General features: G+C 44.3%; 1 protein-coding gene and 1 pseudogene across 1 annotated transcript; both read left to right on the forward strand.

The window, feature by feature from the left end:
- Positions 1 to 11,686: 11,686 nt before the first annotated feature.
- On the forward strand, positions 11,687 to 14,557 carry LOC103699314 (1-aminocyclopropane-1-carboxylate synthase-like). Its single transcript, XM_008781347.5, has 4 exons — positions 11,687 to 12,024; positions 12,447 to 12,578; positions 12,872 to 13,032; positions 13,439 to 14,557. The coding sequence occupies exons 1-4, from the start codon at positions 11,845 to 11,847 to the stop codon at positions 14,415 to 14,417; spliced, it is 1,452 nt and encodes a 483-aa protein (XP_008779569.1). The 5' UTR covers positions 11,687 to 11,844; the 3' UTR covers positions 14,418 to 14,557.
- LOC103697218 (1-aminocyclopropane-1-carboxylate synthase pseudogene) lies at positions 14,436 to 16,036 on the forward strand (annotated as a pseudogene).
- Positions 16,037 to 17,456: the final 1,420 nt, after the last annotated feature.

The raw sequence follows: 17,456 nt of genomic DNA on the forward strand, positions 1-17,456 counted from the left end.
GGGAGGAGGCCGTTCCAGCCCGGGCGTCATCTGTTCGAGGACGACATGGCCTTCGAGTTTGGCAAGGTCGCTCGCGAGCTCGTCCGTTGTAACACACTTCCAGACGACCGAGCTTGGTTGGACGGGCTGGGGTTCGACATTTTCGCTGACAAAGCATACTCCGCCTTGTCTTGGTAAGTAATGTCATACCCTTGCTTTTTATATCTCTTCTAAGTGCTTGACCTTAGCTAACACTTTGTCTCTTGTGTCAGCTTCTTCATATAGTTGACATGCTGGTATCTGGAATGTCTAACTGTCGGGGGTTGCTGAGGGTGCTCCGGCCAAGGATGCAGCATGTCGTGCTCCTGAGGCGGGAGGCTGAGGATCGAGCAAAGGCCGCCGAGCAACAGCGGCAAGAGGCCGAAGAGGGAGCTGGAGGGAGCTGCTCGAGAGTGACCACGCCGGAGGAGTCGGAGGAAGCTGTCGAACGGGATGGAGAAGGGAGTCGCTTCCTACGCACCGGCGGACCTGCACAAAGCCTCGCCGGTGGAGTTCCGGTGAGGCCCCTCCGATGATAAAGTTAGAGTAGATTTTAGGTGGTCCAGCTAAAAAGTCCTTAGGCGTTACCTGATGGGGCTATTTATAGTCTTCGTGGAGGTGCTCAGGTGGCGTGCAGCGAGGGCTTGCTTGAGGCATACGGTGTAGGCCGTCCTTATGAACGGCATGGCGTCGACAGAGGTGGCGGGGTATGGTCTCTGGTTGACATGTCGTGGAGTGGCCAGCAAGCAAAGCATGGCGCGATAAGGTTATAATGTATGGTCAAGTATGTGGGCATAGGGGCGCGCGTAGGTGCACACGTGGATGTGGCCGTGCACGAGGTCGGGCTCGCTTGGAGGCCGCAACCTTTACTTGGTGAAGTCAGCTTCATGAGCACTGAGGTCGAGCTCGCTTGGGGGGGCCGCTACATATATTTGATGAGATCAGCTCGACAGACACTGAGGTCAGCCCAGCCTCCTCGGCTTTGAAGCCAACTCGGTAGGGGGCCTCGAGCTTGGGCCAAGGCGTCGTTACGAATACCTACAATCGACGGAGCCTTTTTGGCTCTCGATCGGTCCTGCAGGGCGCTCCGAGCCCGGCCCGAGGGGCGCCATTGTAGATACCTGCGGTCGATGGAGTCTCTTCAGCTCTTGGTCGATCCTGCAGGGCGCTCCGAGCGGATAGGTCCGGGCAAGTTCTGCTCGGCCTTTTGTAGGGTCCGGGGTCTGACTGGTGTTCAGCAGGACTGTGGTATGACCTGCTCGGTGCTGATGTTTATTTGGCTGAAATTGGGTGGTCCCACGTTGTGAACAGGACGATCCATTTTTTACCCCCACATACTGTATATTCTTAAACATCATATTTTAAAAACTGTGTATCGATTTACCTAAAGATGTGTACTAACTTGGTAGATTATTAATTCATTTGGTGTGTATCATCTAGCCATATAGTGTGTACCAGTAAAAAGTATGTTTTGAAAATGAGAAAAGAGGAGGATGTCTTGATAATGAGGAAGGAGGAGGATGTCGTGCTACTTTTATAATCACGAGACCGACAACTTAGTTAGCAAGAGAAATCTTTGAGTTTTAGGTTTGGCATTAAGAAAAACATGATAAAATAGGAAACACTCCTTATAATTTTTTTCGGACGCTGGCCCCATATGATTTTTGTTTGGCATAGGAGGCTATTGGTGGCCAAATAGGAACCAAACTTGTTGGCTTTGAATCCCCAGTATTTTCCTCATCAAAACTCACATGCAGGCATGACATTTTCACGAGCAATGTGTCAAACATGAGCAAATGGAATGGAATGACTTGATGGATGGAACTGTACGCATCTGTTAGGTGCTCGAAAGATGACCTTGCCGGTACATAGTGGTGCACGCCATGTCGGCTCCGGAGTGCGTCTATCAGCGACCGCGACATTTTGCTAGATCTCACGGCGACATTGAGCTGCACATTTATGAGAGCAAGTTACACCCTAAAATTTATAAAAGAACATAAAAGGCAAGTTATTAAATTACAAAAAGAAAGAAAGGGGTGACTCGAAGACCGTAAGGGAAGCTTAAGAGGCTGCTGCAGCCAGCAGGAATTAGTAAGGAGCTCCAAAGTCTTCGTGACCAGCTGTGGATGGTCGTTGCTTTTTGATGTTGGATTTCGTTCAAGCTGTGGATGGTCTTCGTACCTCCAAGCTGGACTACATTCTTTAATAGAAGTCAAGATCCTCGTTGGATTTTACCCAGAAAAGAAAAGAAAAAATTATGGATTTGCATTATGGCCAACGTGGCATTTGTGCTTGAAACAAAATGATATCTACTTCCAGCATGGCAAAAATATGAAAAATCTGAACAAAATCGTTTAAGACCAACGATATGAAACTCAACTTAAATTCCTGCACGACACAAATATGAAAAATTCTATTTTAATTTGCATCGTTTAGAGAGTGCCAGTTGATCAAGTTGGTGATCTAGACGCGAGTGATTTGGATTTTGCTCCGAAAGCTCCCCCTCGCTGGTCCACAGAGTACCACCGGAAAACCCCGCCCCACCTTCCTCGCGCTCGCGTGATCCACCTCCGCGTTTCGGCATATGTCGTGCGTTGTCTTGATTACCGAAACACTGTCTCCCATGTAGGGTCGGGGGTCCTTTCTTGAGTTGAAGCATAAGGGTTACTAATGCGGCTCAAATCCACCGTCCGTCGAAGTTATGCTTGCGAGCTCAGCTGACCAATAGCTGGGTGACATATGGCTGACCAATAGATCGTGTGCGTCTAGAATTATGACGGAATCTCACCCTCCCCTTTATACAAACCACATCAATTAAGGGCTCGTTTGGTTCGCGGGAATCATTTTTCCTCATAGGAATATGATTCTTAGAAAACAAATTCCTCGGAAGAGTATGCCTAAGAAAGTACTTTTGACATGTTTGGTTGACCATGGAAAAGTGACAAATTTCCTAAGTGCTTATGTTTGGTTGGCTATCTACTTTCCTATAAAAGTTATGTATAATTTCTATTATGCCCTTAATAAAAATTAGATCTTTAATGACTCTTTAATGCTTCTTTAATGCTGAAGGGCCTTTTTGGGAAAAAGTAAAAATGGAGTGATTTCTGCTTCATGGAAAAATAACTTTTCCATATTTCTCATGGGAAAGACTTTTCCATGAAGGGCTCGTTTGGTTCGCAGGAAGCATTTTCCTTCCTAGGAATATGATTCCTGGGAAACAAATTCCTAGGAAGAGAATGCCTAGGGAAGTACTTTTGGCATGTTTGGTTGACCATAGGAAAGTGACAAATTTCCAAGGTGCTTATGTTTGGTTGGCCATCCACTTTCCTAGGAAAGTTATATATAATTCCTATTATGCCCTTAATAAAAATTAGGTTTTTAATGCCTCTTTAATACTTCTTTAATGCTGAAGGGACTTTTTGGGAAAAAGTAAAAATGGAGTGATTCCCGCCTCATGGGAAAGTAACTTTTCCATGTTTCTCATGGAAAAGTAACTTTCCTATGTTTCTTCTCATGGGAAAGACTTTTCCATGAAATATGGGAATCACATTCCCATGGGAATACAACTTTTCCTTCTCTCTCCTTTGAAAACTCTAACCAAACAAGAGGCATCTCATTACTTTTCCGTTGACCACACTTTCCCCCCTTCTTTTTCCGCGAACCAAACGAGCCCGAAATGTGAGAATCATATTCCCATGGGAATACAACTTTCCCGTCTATCTCCTTTGAAAACTCCAACTAAACAAGAGGCATCTCATTACTTTTCCGTTGACCACACTTTCTTCCCTTCTTTTCCCGCGAACCAAACGAGCCCTAAGGGATCTCTGGGGAGGAGGCTTTTCGCCTTGCCGTTCTTCTCATATTCCTACTATTCCTTTCCAAACTTGTGTCTGACTTGCCGTTCTTCTCATATTCCTACTATCAGGCCATCACCAACCTGTTTTCCATTCACTTTGTTTCACCTTTCCAACCGCTGGGCTTCCATGCACGTTCGTGGATGTGTCTGCGGTTGAAAAAGATTGAGATGGAGAGAAAATCAAATCCTTCAGCATGTGGATTATTTGCTTATGATAGAAGACGTTCGCCTCATGTGAGTTTGTTCAATGGTAAAAAGGTGATAAAGGATGGCTTGCATTGTCCTAGCTAGCAAGTGTTTAATTCTGACACGAGAGTGTTGTAAAGACGCATGCAAAAAATGAGGGTGAGACAATTTGGTAGACAAACATCACGATATCAAAATTTTAAAAAATCCAAACAGGATTCGTTCTCTAGCTAATTGTCCACAATGTCTTAACACTAAAGGAAATGCGGAAGAAACATCCTTCTTGGAATAATAGATAAGAAAACTACTGCAGCACATTGACTTGGCCAAAGCACAAAGTTTGTATCACGGTAATTCAACAAACATCATAGTGATTAGATAATGCGTATAACCTAGAGACTTGCACCAAACATCACTATTTTCTTTTTTTCTATGTAAGTGTTAGGCACGGATGACCAGCTAGTCAAATTTATTGAAGTATTTTTTTTAAAAAAGGGAAACAAATTATATAGACCAAGGAGAGGATTGATCATATGTGTCGTGCATTTCTTTGGAAAGAAGGGGACAAAGTTTGTGGCTTCCATTGGTTGGTGAATTGGACTTTGATGTGTAGGTCTAAAGAACGAAAAGGATTGAGAATTAAAAATGTTGAGCAAATCAACTTAGCATTTTTTGCAAAATGGGCTTGGAAGTTTTTGCAAGGTATCCTCTAACACATTGTTTTCTCCTATTGAAAAATCTAGCATTTCTCTCAAGCCAGATGGCTTGTAACACGAGAAATTATATCTAACACCATGCACATCATGTCAACGATGCACTATAAAAACAAATTGAGATGAGATGCTTGGTAGAGCAATTCTACACGAGCATGCAGCACGAAGTTTATAGAAAGCTAGTTAGCATGGTGCACATCATGAAGGGGATAATTTCTCCTGTAACACCACTTTTTTTTTTTTTTAGTAAAAAAAAATAGAAGGGGAGGGGGAGGGACCAGCCCACCCGCGTAGCAACCCCATTACTGAGCCCCCCTTCCACTAGGGAATGTTCGATACAGGTCGCAGGTTTCGCGTGCCTTTCCCGACCCGTGGGCTCACCCCACTGGGTTCACCGCCTCACGTGTGGGTACGTCACCCCAGTGCCACCTTGGTACAAGTGGAAGGAAAGCATAACCGCCAACAAGCCAGCCGGGCGTGGGGCATTCGGTCCCCTAATTTAATCGACGCCCGTGCGTTTCGAACCCGGGCAACTTGGGCGGAATTATCGCTCCCTTACCACCAGGCTACTACCTTGGTGGCCCTGTAACACCACTTTCACATGCGTGCCTGGGCCCTTTGTGCGGTACACAGGCAATGATCCATGTCTTAGTTTGAGCAGTAAGTCTTGGATCTACGAGTCTGCTCGATTTGCCCATTTACATACGTAAGGCCCTACGGAGTACGTCACTGCAGCCGCCTCCATCTAAAAAAGTTGGGGGAAAGAAAAGGCCGGGGAGGTTTTTTTTGGGGTGGGGTAGGGGGATGAGGTTACAAAAATAGTCAAAACTTTGACTCCAGGTTCGCAAGCTCCTGACACCTGCCTTTCTACAAAATGCATGAGAAAGCCTCATCCTGGTCAACCTCGCAACGCTTGACATTTAGTCAAAAAAAGGTATCGTAATTGTATAAATTCTTGAGGGTAAAATGTCATTAGAATTGATGCAACTTATAGAAATTATTTCTATCGGAAATTAGTTGATTATGGAGTTAGCAACTTAGCAATTTTTGGGCCCTGAAGCATTTCCCAAATAAAAATATCTTAAGTTTGTAAAATACAAATTAAGCGATTTGTTTATGTAAAAATTTTCTTTTGCTTTAAAACAAATAAAGAAATTGGAAGCATGTGATTTTCGTTCCAAGACATTTACGCACCTGAATGGCGTGGCAGCAAATAAAAGGCCACTCGTGATGGGAACCATCCTTTGCACCTCTGGGGCAATCAATTTTTGACATAGCATAGTTTGGCTATCAACATTAGATTAGCTATCAGCTATACGGAGAAGACCAGACCATCTTGTGCAGCGCCACGGGTTGGTCCCCATGCACTTATCATTGATGACTCCTGTCCTCTATGAGACGGGCGGGCAGTCACTGCTCTACAATATTCAGAGACTAGCGAGAGGATGTGGCTCCTTCTAGGTCTCTCATGTCTACTGAGAGATGAACAGTGCAGCCGACTGGGTGGCCTTCTTCACAGCTCAACATTCTAGAGGGTTCCTTTAGGAGAACCAAGCGTCTGCTCCTCTCTATCGGATTCTCTTTTTAGATTTTGTTGGCTGCACTCATGTACGTGTGTGCCGTGAGGCGCTATTGTACTAAAAAAAAAAACACCGACCACCGCTGCTGCCGCTATGCATGCAACATTGCTGCACTGCCCAGCAAATTCGTATGCAAAGCTTGTCGTGTCTTTGTGTAGTCCGTAAGATCCGCCACAAACTCAACACCAAATGGAATATTGTATTTGTGAGCAAACTTGATCATTTGGCATTTTTCATCTAACTATATCACATAATAGGCAGATAATATTTTATAAATATTAATCTCTATCAGATCATATTCTTAATAATCCATAGGCTCGTTTCACAAAAGCTCGGGCTCGGGCTCAGTACCGATCTCTGTATTGGGCTTGAGCTCGGGCTTGCTTGGCAAAGCAAGGCTCGAGCTTGAGCTCATAAAGCTCGTTTCAATTATGAGCTCAAGCTCGAGTCCGAGCCCAATACAGAGCTCGGTACCCCAGAGGGAGAGGACGGTGAGGTCAGAAAGTCGAGGAGGTGGAGGAAGGAGGTGCCCCAGAGCGGGGGGTTGGCATCGGGGTCTTGGGAGAAATCCCAGGCGGGGCGGGCAAGGACGAGGAAGTGGTTGTGGTCGCCGCGCCGACCCCAGGTGGTTGGGCAGTTGCAGCGGAGGAAGTCGGCGTGGTCGTGGCCGTAGAGGGCGCTAGAGTTGAAAAGAGGCGGATGGTAGAGAAAAGGGAGGGCATCGAGGGCGGCATAGTACGGGGGTGAGGTAGGGGTACTTGAGGAGGCGGCGGTGGAAGAAGGGCTCAAGCATGTGGGGGTCTGTGCGGTACCAACTCTGGGAGTTGTGGGTGTGGGGGCCGAGGCCTTGGTTGGTGAGATAGAGATAGGGGCAGAAGTTGCCGTCGTCGTAGAGGGGGAAGGCATTGCAGGATTGGAGGAGGTCGGTGTTGAAGCGCGACGGGAGGTCGCGGATGTGGATCCACTGTCCTTTGCACTCCGTCCGCTGCTGCGCCTCTTCTTCCTTTACGACGGCAACTTCCTCCTCCTTTTCTAATAATGGAAGGCCGCCACCGATTTTGGAGGTGGATCGAGATCGGGCTTGGCAGGGGGATGAGGAGGAGAACAGAGAGACGAGAGAGATGATAACAAGAACGGAGGGGCGAGCCATGGACGCGAACAAGAGGGAGGGCCTTGGCCCTTGGGTTGGAATCATTGGATGCAGGGTTTCCAAGTAGTGAGATTCAGATCTGACCTCCCACGGTCCGTCGGTGGCGCGATCTCGACCGTCGGATCCCGAGGCTGCCCCCTCATTTGGTCGTGTTAAGTCACGAGCTCCGTTTGGGCCCGTGAGCTGCTCGGGCTCGGGTTTAAACAGGCCTCATTTTGGGCTCGGGCTCGGGCTCGTTTGACTAACGAGCCAAGTTCGAGCCGAGCCCGAGCAGCTTGGCTCGTTAACAGGCCTACTAATCTATGCTTCTATTTTTAGATAGGATCTTAACTCGTTTTGGATTCCATCTCTCCGGCTCTACACATGAGAGAGGTGTTGAGGAATAGTAATCTCATATTGGATAGGCTAAAAATTCTTGTGGCATTTATATACTATTGAGCCTATCCATCTAAAGGTCCGAGTTTTTAGATCGGATCAGAACATGGTATTAGAGCCTACCGATTCTTGTTGCCTATCAAAATTCTCATGCTTCCACTTACTAATCGTGTTGCCCCCATCTATTTAAACCCATGGATTTTTAGATAGGATAGGTAATTATCAAAGCATCCATGACTTCAAGTTGCATTTGTTTGTAGAATAAGAAGAATTAGAATAGAAAAAGTTATGCTAATTAGCGTAGATGTGCCATAAATTAATCCTATTTGTCCTGTAATTTGTAGAATAATGTTGGTCGAAGATTCTTTTTTTTTTCACAAAAGAAAAAAATGTAAACATGGATCATTGCTTTATGATATAAGAGAAGTTTATCAGAATTTTTCTTTGTAGTGTCGACATAACTATTCCTCACTCATGCGTGGTTTAGAAATAAATGCTATCCTAGCGTTTCGCCTGTAGAAAGGCACATTCACATGAAGGAATATGACTCGGGCAACTACAGCTGAGTCTACATACTAATAGACATGTGTTTATACAACAGAACTGCCGTCTTGGTTGTCCAGGCATATAGTTTTAACGGGAGCGTGACCGAGGAATTATGCGTAAGTTCGAGTTTCTTTTTACAAGGGAAGCTAAGCACCACTTGCTGCCCAGATATGCAGCCCAAGAGGAGGATGAATTGGGTCTTTTTAAAACTTATAAAATAACTTAAAACTTTAAACAAACTCAGAGAGCTTAGCAGCGGAAATAGAGAAACATAAACAGTGCAGTAAGCAAAGTAGTAAAAATGATGCAGCAAGGAAGAAGGCAAGTCACACACAAACAAAGAGATTTATAGTGGTTCGTTGCACACCCAAGCATCTACATCCACTCCTCAAGCCAAGCTTGAGAGTTTACTATAATCCAGCAGATTACAGCCTGATTGTTTTCCAAGCTCACAATCAAAAATCCAGTTGGTTTTCCCAGGCAACCAACCACAAACCTATTCCTGTTTGTTTTTCCGGGCTCACAAACAATCCAGTTGGTTTTTACAGGCAACCAGCCACAAACCTTTACACAGTTTGTTTTTCGGGCTCACAAACAACCTAGTTGGTTTTCACAGATAACCAACCACAAACCTTTACACATTTTGTTTTCAGATAAATCAACCACAAACTTTTTCTTACTGAATAACCCAATTCAGCAACTTCTAATTAAGGTTTGAAAGTGCCTTTACAAGTTTCAATCAATGAAATAGTTACAGCAGCAAAAAATCCAACCAAAGGATTACTATAACAAAACTACAGCTTCAGAAAGAATTAGAATGAAATAATAAAAACAATGCTGAAGCTGATGAAGAGGTTGGCTGTTGATGAAGATTCCAATGCTGAGCACCAACTCTTCTTAAATCAGTGGATGAGAAGCTTCAACTGCTTTTGTCACAGAAAAATGGTTTCAGAAGAAAGCAGGTGAGGAGGATGAACTTGAAAATACTTTTTCTCTCTTCTTTTGCGATTTTCTCAAAGTATATTCTCAATTCTGTTGTTTTTTCTTCTGTGCTTCCTTTTTTGAGGTTCCTTTTAATTTATAGATAGCTCCCTCAGAGAAATTCAAAAGATTCCTTGCCATTCTGATGAGAAAGCAATCGGTTAGGAAAAAAGACAAAAGTTGTTACGGACTAGCCGTTGAGGTGCCAGTTGTACAGGAGTCGACTTATGCTTATCATGGGTCGACACAACAAAATCCTGAGACGGCTCATCCAGTAGTAGCTTCAAAGGGTCGACATCTTCAATTCCAAAGGTCAACTCATCTGCATCGGGGGTCGACTCAACAAATACAAGGGTCAACTCATTGAGGAATCCAGAAGTTGACTTTCTGTCCAATGCTGAGACTGAGCTGGGGTCGACTCTTGAAACACAAGGGTCGACTCATTGAGTTCAGGGGTCGACTCTTGAAACATAAGGGTTGACTCATTGAGATCGAGGGTCGACTCTTTAAACACAAGGGTCGACTCATTGAGATGTCACGCCCCCGCCTGCGCGAAGCACGTGAGGCACCCAGTGCCCACGTGAGGGCCACATGAGGGAGGAATACGGGGCTCCCCTGCCAGATATTGTCCGATTCCGGGGCTTCACGCAAGCGTCCTTCACCCCTCCCCGGTTTTGTTTTCCATCCAAAACGCGTCTGCAGGATTTGGAGACACCCGTCTCATATGCCCAGGTTTTGGAACGAGTCTTTCCGATGTGGGAGTATTGGGCCTCACACCCTTCCCACCATCGGACAAGAGCCGTCCTCGGCTCTGATACCAAATGGTGGGAAGGGTGTGAGGCCCAATAGTTCCACATCGGAAAGACTCGTTCCAAAGCCCGGGCATATGAGGCGGGTGTCTCCTAATCCTGCAGACGCGTTTTGGGAGGAAAACAAAACCGGAAAGGGGTGAAGGACGCTTGTGTGAAGCCCTGGAACCGGACAATATCTGGCGAAGGAGCCCTGCGGTCCCTCCTGATGTGGCCCCCACGTGGACACTGGGTGCCTCACGTGCCCCGCGCAGGCGGGGGGCGTGACATGAGAAATCTAGAAGTTGACTTTCTGTCCAACGGTGAGACTGGGCTGGGGTCGACTCTTGAAACACAAGGGTCGACTCTTTAAACTCAGGAGTCGATTCATGAAGAAATGTCTCAGGCGACAAAAGCTCTCTATGAAATTTGAGCTACGCTGGGGTCGACTCAAGTCTTGCGGGGGTCGACTCATTCACTATGCTAGTAGACAACTACCGTGCCAGAGTTGACTCTAACATGTCTTCTACACTTAGGGATCAACTCAAGTGTCTCAGACAAAATTCTTTAGACCTTTTTTTTTTTAATATCCATGAATTGGAACAAAGTCTTTTTCTTTTAGAAATGTATCCAATGAAGTATCTGAAAATTTTTTTGAAGTGCTTCTTTTCTTCTTGATTTTTCTTGACTTTTCAATCTTCACAATCAAGCCAACAGCATCAGTATACAACATTAACTCAAGTGTTTTATAATCATCAAAATTCAGCCTTTAAGGTTAACACCACTCAAATTTTATTAAAAGCAGGGCGAGCTAATTAGTAAATAAAGGATCGCTTGCAGAAATGTTAGAACAGTGGTCGCACGAATTCCCGAGAACAGGGCTACCGGCCATCCACACGAAGAAATGTTTTAATAGAAGGATTGCTTGCAGAAATGTTCGAGTTTTCCATATCCACCAAATTCTTTTAATAGAAGGACGGCATCCACACGAAGCAGTTCCAGCCACCGGCCATCCCTTCTTAGCAATAATTTCACCAGATGCATAACTTCGAGTTGTAGGGAACAAAACCTCTTCTGCACTCTTCCACAAAATCAGTGGTGAGAGCTGCACCAAAAAAAGAAAAAAAAAGAAAAAAAAACAGTTGTGAGATTAACCTTCCCACATAGTCAACACCTCAAAACACCATCAGTGCGCGGTCCCCACCAAGGAGGCGCAGTCTCCCTTCTATCGTCAGCGCCCTCCTCAGAATTCCGTGTTCTCGGCCTCGCTCGCTTCGCACGAAGCTTCCCCCATCCCGGATTTCTTTGTTTCCTTGCTACGATTGCGACTAGGCTTTTGAAAACGCAGCCGGCATCGTACGATTTGTCTGCTGTTATTCACGTAAATTCCACGCCCTCTCACGTTTTCCATTTTAAGGCAGACCCGACTCTCACGGGTGACGGCCTGACGGGTCCCTTGGCGGAGCCCAAACAATCTCTGGTCCACCTGTCGGATTTCGAAGTTGAGAGAGTCTTTGCTTCTTCTGAGCCCTATAAATTCCCTTCACCCCCTCATATCTCCCGCCCGACCATATGCACAAGCTCCAAAATTCTTAATTCTCGCGCTCTGTTTCTCACCTTCATTACACATTCACACATTTGAGTTTTAGTGATGGAGTTCGATCAGCTGCCTCGTGCACCAAACTACTCCCTCCTTTCGAAGATGGCAACCAATGATGGCCACGGCGAGAACTCGTCTTACTTCGATGGGTGGAAGGCTTACGATAGCGATCCATTCCATCCTATCGATAACCCAGAGGGAGTCATTCAAATGGGTCTGGCCGAAAACCAGGTAAGAACATATCCAGCAGCAGTCGTCTCGATACCTCGCTGTACGTAATTTCAATCACAATCGCAAAACCAACACCATCCACCCACTTAGTTGCAGAGCATATCCATATTCTCACTTTCTAGGAGTACAAGAAGCACCAAACCACGGTGTTCGGGTTGTATCTTTCGCGGGAAAGAGTGACTCACTTTCTTCCGCCACAAAAGCCGCATCACGATCTGCGCTTGAAGAAAGAGGTTGGAATGCTTCGAGAGCTGTGCAAGGCGCAATCCAACGGTTGACGTCGCAAAAAAATTCAATTATTCTTTCTCGCAAAAGATACAAACCGAATCCCATGGTTGGTGCTTTGGTTACTTATAGTCACTGTTCGGTAATCTCAAATTAATCTTCACTGGGTGTTTTTTATTTATTTATTTACTTTTCAGCTTTGCCTGGATTTGATGCAAGAGTGGATTAAGAAGAACCCGAAGGCCTCCATTTGCACTGAAGCGGGAGTTCCAGAATTCAAAGCGATCGCAAATTTCCAGGATTACCACGGCCTGCCTGAATTCAGAGAGGTAATTAACAAAAGCGCAGCTTATTTATTTCTAGCATAATGATTTGCTTATCTTGTTATGAATAATGTCATCAAGTTTGCAAAGATGTATCAAGTCCTTGCAAAAGGTTTTAGCTTCTGAAGTTTTCAATGGAGTTATCCAGCATAAATACCAGAAGTGGTCTTAAGACTCCTACGCTGATTGAAATCTTGATAGTGATTTAATGGTGGTCTTGTCCGTAAAAGTAAGTAATTGTAGTTGCTTTGTGGATGGAACGCGAAATGGCTAACGATGTGATTTGTCAAAACTTGCAGGCCATTGCCAAGTTCATGGGGAAAGTGAGAGGAGAAGGAATCAATTTTGACCCTGCGAGGATAGTGATGAGCGGTGGAGCTACCGGGGCTGCCGAAATATTGGCCTTTTGTTTGGCTGACCCTGGCGAAGCATTCCTTGTTCCAACGCCATATTATCCAGCGTATGTCGTATAAGCTCCTCTATATATATTTAAGTTTTGATGTCTATCACAAACACGACATAATCCTACTTCTTTTTTTTCTTCTAAATGGAAATCTTCCAAGGCTGATGATATGGTAGATACCAAGACATTCTGGTTTACGAGTCTAATAACAAATGAAAATTCAACAAAAATATTTCTGGTTATCCTTTTTTCTTCTTATATATATGGACGAAAGCAGTATTACTAAAACCTCATTTATACTTAACGTAGCCATATTTGTGGAGAGGTTTGAACATTTTGCAAGTCTATACACTGCATATCTAAAACCTACTCGCAAATGGTATCTTGAAACTCAATCATCTTATATTCATTATTTGCACAACAATATATAAAGCTAAACTTACAATTCATGTATCATGTTCAGATTCGATCGAGACCTCAGGTGGAGAACAGGAATCCAGCTCTTTCCAATTCACTGCGAGAGCACCAATCATTTCAAAATCACCCAGTCCGCACTTGAATCTGCTTATGAGAAAGCCCAGCAGGCGAATATTAGAGTTAAAGGGGTCTTGGTAACCAACCCATCAAATCCACTGGGGACAACCTTGGACAAAAAAACACTAAGAACCTTGGTCAGTTTCATCAATGCCAAGAGGATCCACCTAATCTGCGATGAGATTTTCGCAGGGACCGTCTTCAGCGAGCCCAGATTCGTTGGCGTCTCCGAGATACTCGAAGAGGATCCTAATTGTGACCAAAGCCTCATCCACATCACCTACAGCCTCTCCAAGGTCCTCGGCCTCCCTGGATTCAGGGTTGGCGTGGTCTACTCCTACAATGATACAGTGGTTCGCTGCGCTCGTAGGATGTCGAGCTTTGGACTAGTCTCCTCACAAACACAATACCTGCTTGCCTCCATGCTATCAGATGATGAATTCACAACCGAGTTGATAGCAGAGAGCAGGAGGAGGCTATCGAAGAGGCACGAGATCTTCACTTCTCGGCTTGCGCAGGAGGGAATCCAGTGTTTGGAGAGCAATGCTGGGCTGTTCTGCTGGATGAACTTGAAAATGCTTCTCAAGGAATCCACAGTTGAAGGAGAACTCGAGCTGTGGCGCAGGATAATTGACGATATGAAGCTCAATGTGTCGCCCGGTTCCTCGTTTCATTGCAGTGAACCTGGGTGGTTTAGGGTATGCTTTGCCAACATAGATGACGAGACCATGGAAGTTGCCCTTCAAAGGTTCAAGTCATTTATGCGCCAGGCGAAGAAGAAGAGGTGGCAGAATGGGCTTCGCTTAAGCTTTCCTCGGAGGTTTGAGGGCATGACCACCATGACCCCCATGACCCCAAGCTTATTGTCACCGCACTCTCCTGTTGTTCGAGCCACCACTCCAGCTTAGTAGTATAGCTAGAGGATCCACCCATCAAATCCACTGGGGACAACCTTGGACAAAGAAACACTAAGAACCTTGGTCAGCTTCACCAATGCCAAGAGGATCCACCTAATCCGCAACGAGATCTTTGCTGGGACCGTCTTCAGCGAGCCCAGATTCGTTGGCGTCTCTGAGATACTCAAGGAGGATCCTAACTATGACCGAAGCCTCATCCACATCACCTACAGCCTCTCCAAGGTCCTCGGCCTCCCTGGATTCAGGGTTGGCATGGTGTACTCCTACAATGATACAGTGGTTCGCTGCGCTCGTAGGATGTCGAGCTTTGGATTAGTCTCCTCACAAACACAATACCTGCTTGCCTCCATGCTATCAGATGATGAATTCACATCCGAGTTGATAGCAGAGAGCAGGAGGAGGTTATCGGAGAGGCACGGGATCTTCACTTCTCGGCTTGCGCAGGAGGGAATCCAGTGTTTGGAGAGCAACGCCGGGCTGTTCTGCTGGATGGACTTGAGACTGCTTCTCAAGGAATCCACAGTTGAAGGAGAACTCGAGCTGTGGCGCAGGATAATTGACGATATGAAGCTTAATGTGTTGCCCGGTTCCTCGTTTCATTGCAGTGAACCTGGGTGGTTTAGGGTGTGCTTTGCCAACATGGATGACGAGACCATGGAAGTAGCCCTTCAAAGGTTCAAGTCATTTATGCACCAAGTGAAGCAGGCTGCGGCAAGAGGTGGCAGGCTGGGCTTCGCTTAAGCTTGCCTCGGAGGTTTGAGGGCATGACCACCATGACCCCCATGACCCCAAGCTTAATGTCACCGCACTCTCGTGTTGGTCAAGCCACCACTTCAGCTGAGTAGTATAGCACTCTCCTGTAGATTAGAACCGAAGTACAGGTACTAAATGTTTAAAGCTTACTCAAATATGTATTGTTCTTTCCTCCTTTCCTTTTTTAAGAAAAATTTTATCTTTTTTTTGAGTAAAAACTACTCAAATATCTATCTTTAAATTCTACATGGAATGTTTTAGAAAATAAGGAGGAAAAGAAATTCCTTAGCTCCCTGATTTCTCTGTAATGGTGAAAAGGATCGTATTGACCTTTGTTTTAAAATCCGTGCTCCTTTTTAAGGCCACTTAGCAATATATTTCTGGGAACTTCCGTTGGACCTTATGACCATTTCACTTTCCAATGATATTTACCCTCAATTGTTCCAAGGCGACTGTTCTAACTTAAATCCTTCAACATGAAATTTTTTTCTGACCCTGAAACTACTCATCATCCTGAACTTATCCCGCATCTATAACGCACTTGAAAAGGACACGTTGGCAAGCTCATCGCTATTGCTGAACATGTGATGATAGTCAAAAAAGTTGTAATCTTATTAGATGCTGTTGTCTTCATAACGTTCAAAACTATACAATGCCATTAATCTTCTTTAAACTTGATGTTGTCATTTGGTTTTGGTTTTGGTTTGGTTTGGTTTGGTTTGGTATTTTCATCAATGCAGTGGGCAGGGTCTACCATAACCCTCACATGGACATGGTCAGATTTTCACCACCACCCAAAAAAAAAGAGCTGAAAAAAAAGAAAGATATTGTCCAAGCTTCTCTGTCATCTTGTTTAGCCTCTCCAATAGTCAATCCTCAACTTCAAATGTCGAGATGCCAACCTTGTGAGATTTTATTTTTTGCTCGTCATTTTGGACATTTCATCTTCTTTTCTCTCTCTCTCTCTCTCTCTCTCTCTCTCTCTCTCTCTCTCATAAACACCCCAATCACATGGTACCATGTGAACAACGCCGTGGTGCACCACACCAATCATACACACATTCCCTTGGGCTCCATCCATCATCCTCCCATCTTGGGAGTGTGCAGCCGCATCGCGTTCCGGACATGGGTGCTAGGTTTGGGGCATGACAAAATTGGTATAAGAGCTTAGGTTTAAAATCGTTGAGGATCATTGCAGAATTAGTATCAGAGCCTAAGGTTTAAGATCACTAGGGATTGTGATAGAAATGTATCGAGCCTTGAGGTTATGATCACTCGAGACGTGACAAAAGTTGCAGAAATAAATTCAGTGTTTAAGTGAAAGATCGCTAGACATGTGATACAATATATGTATTAGGTTGGGTATATGATGAGTACAGAAGGACTGGATGATACCGTATCATGTTCATATGTTGTTTAAATGACCTAAAAGTTCAAACTTGATATGGTTGTAGATGTGATCACGCCTATAGTTTTGCTGCTAATTATTAGAATGGAGTTTGTGCATGGATCTGTCATAGTATTGGAGTGAACTAAGAAAGATTTTTCGTAATATTAGAAAGGAATGTCCTTCGAGGTTAAATCTGTATGTGGATTATATTTGGAATTGAAATTGTCAGATATTGTAAATAGGTGTATTTCTGTTGGTCGATTTAATTTTATTTTTAAGGCCATAGAGTATGCGTATTGGTGAAAAATTCTAGCAACTTTTATATTTGGATTGCGCTACTAGATATTTCTCATAATTGTTGGAGTCTATTGGATGTGTTAATTTAAACTCAAGTCTAGATTTATGATTTGAGCAGGGATCTTTTATCATTGTCGATGAAGCCGCTAATAAAATATCATATTGAGTAGAGATGCTTACATGAATTATCATATATAGCATTACTGATAGATATTAAGAATCTTGGAAAAGAAGATTTGGAGGTTAATAAAGTTAATTCTACTCATAGTGATATTGGCTTAAAGACTTCTAACCCATTAAATTTGGAGTAAATTCTTTTGAAAAGAAAGGTCGATCTACATTGTCTAATCAAATTGCTTAGGACATCTAGTGTTAATCCACTTTAAATTAAATCTAGATATTTTAGATTCTAAAAAAATTGTGGAGATCATGTAGTGATCTTAAGCTTGATTAATGGCTTGAGGGTTAGTTATGGTAAGTACACTCTACATAAATTGAGGACAAGGCGATCTAGTGGTTTTGCTCTAGTCCTACTCAAAAATTTGAAATTTGGATTTTTTTAGTAATGATACAAAGCTATACTAGTTCGG

This window comes from Phoenix dactylifera, chromosome 3 (genome assembly GCF_051530095.1).
Source record: "Phoenix dactylifera cultivar Ajwa chromosome 3, Ajwa_hap1_PhDact_Kaust_v1.1, whole genome shotgun sequence".
NCBI classification, from domain to species: Eukaryota; Viridiplantae; Streptophyta; class Magnoliopsida; order Arecales; family Arecaceae; genus Phoenix; species Phoenix dactylifera.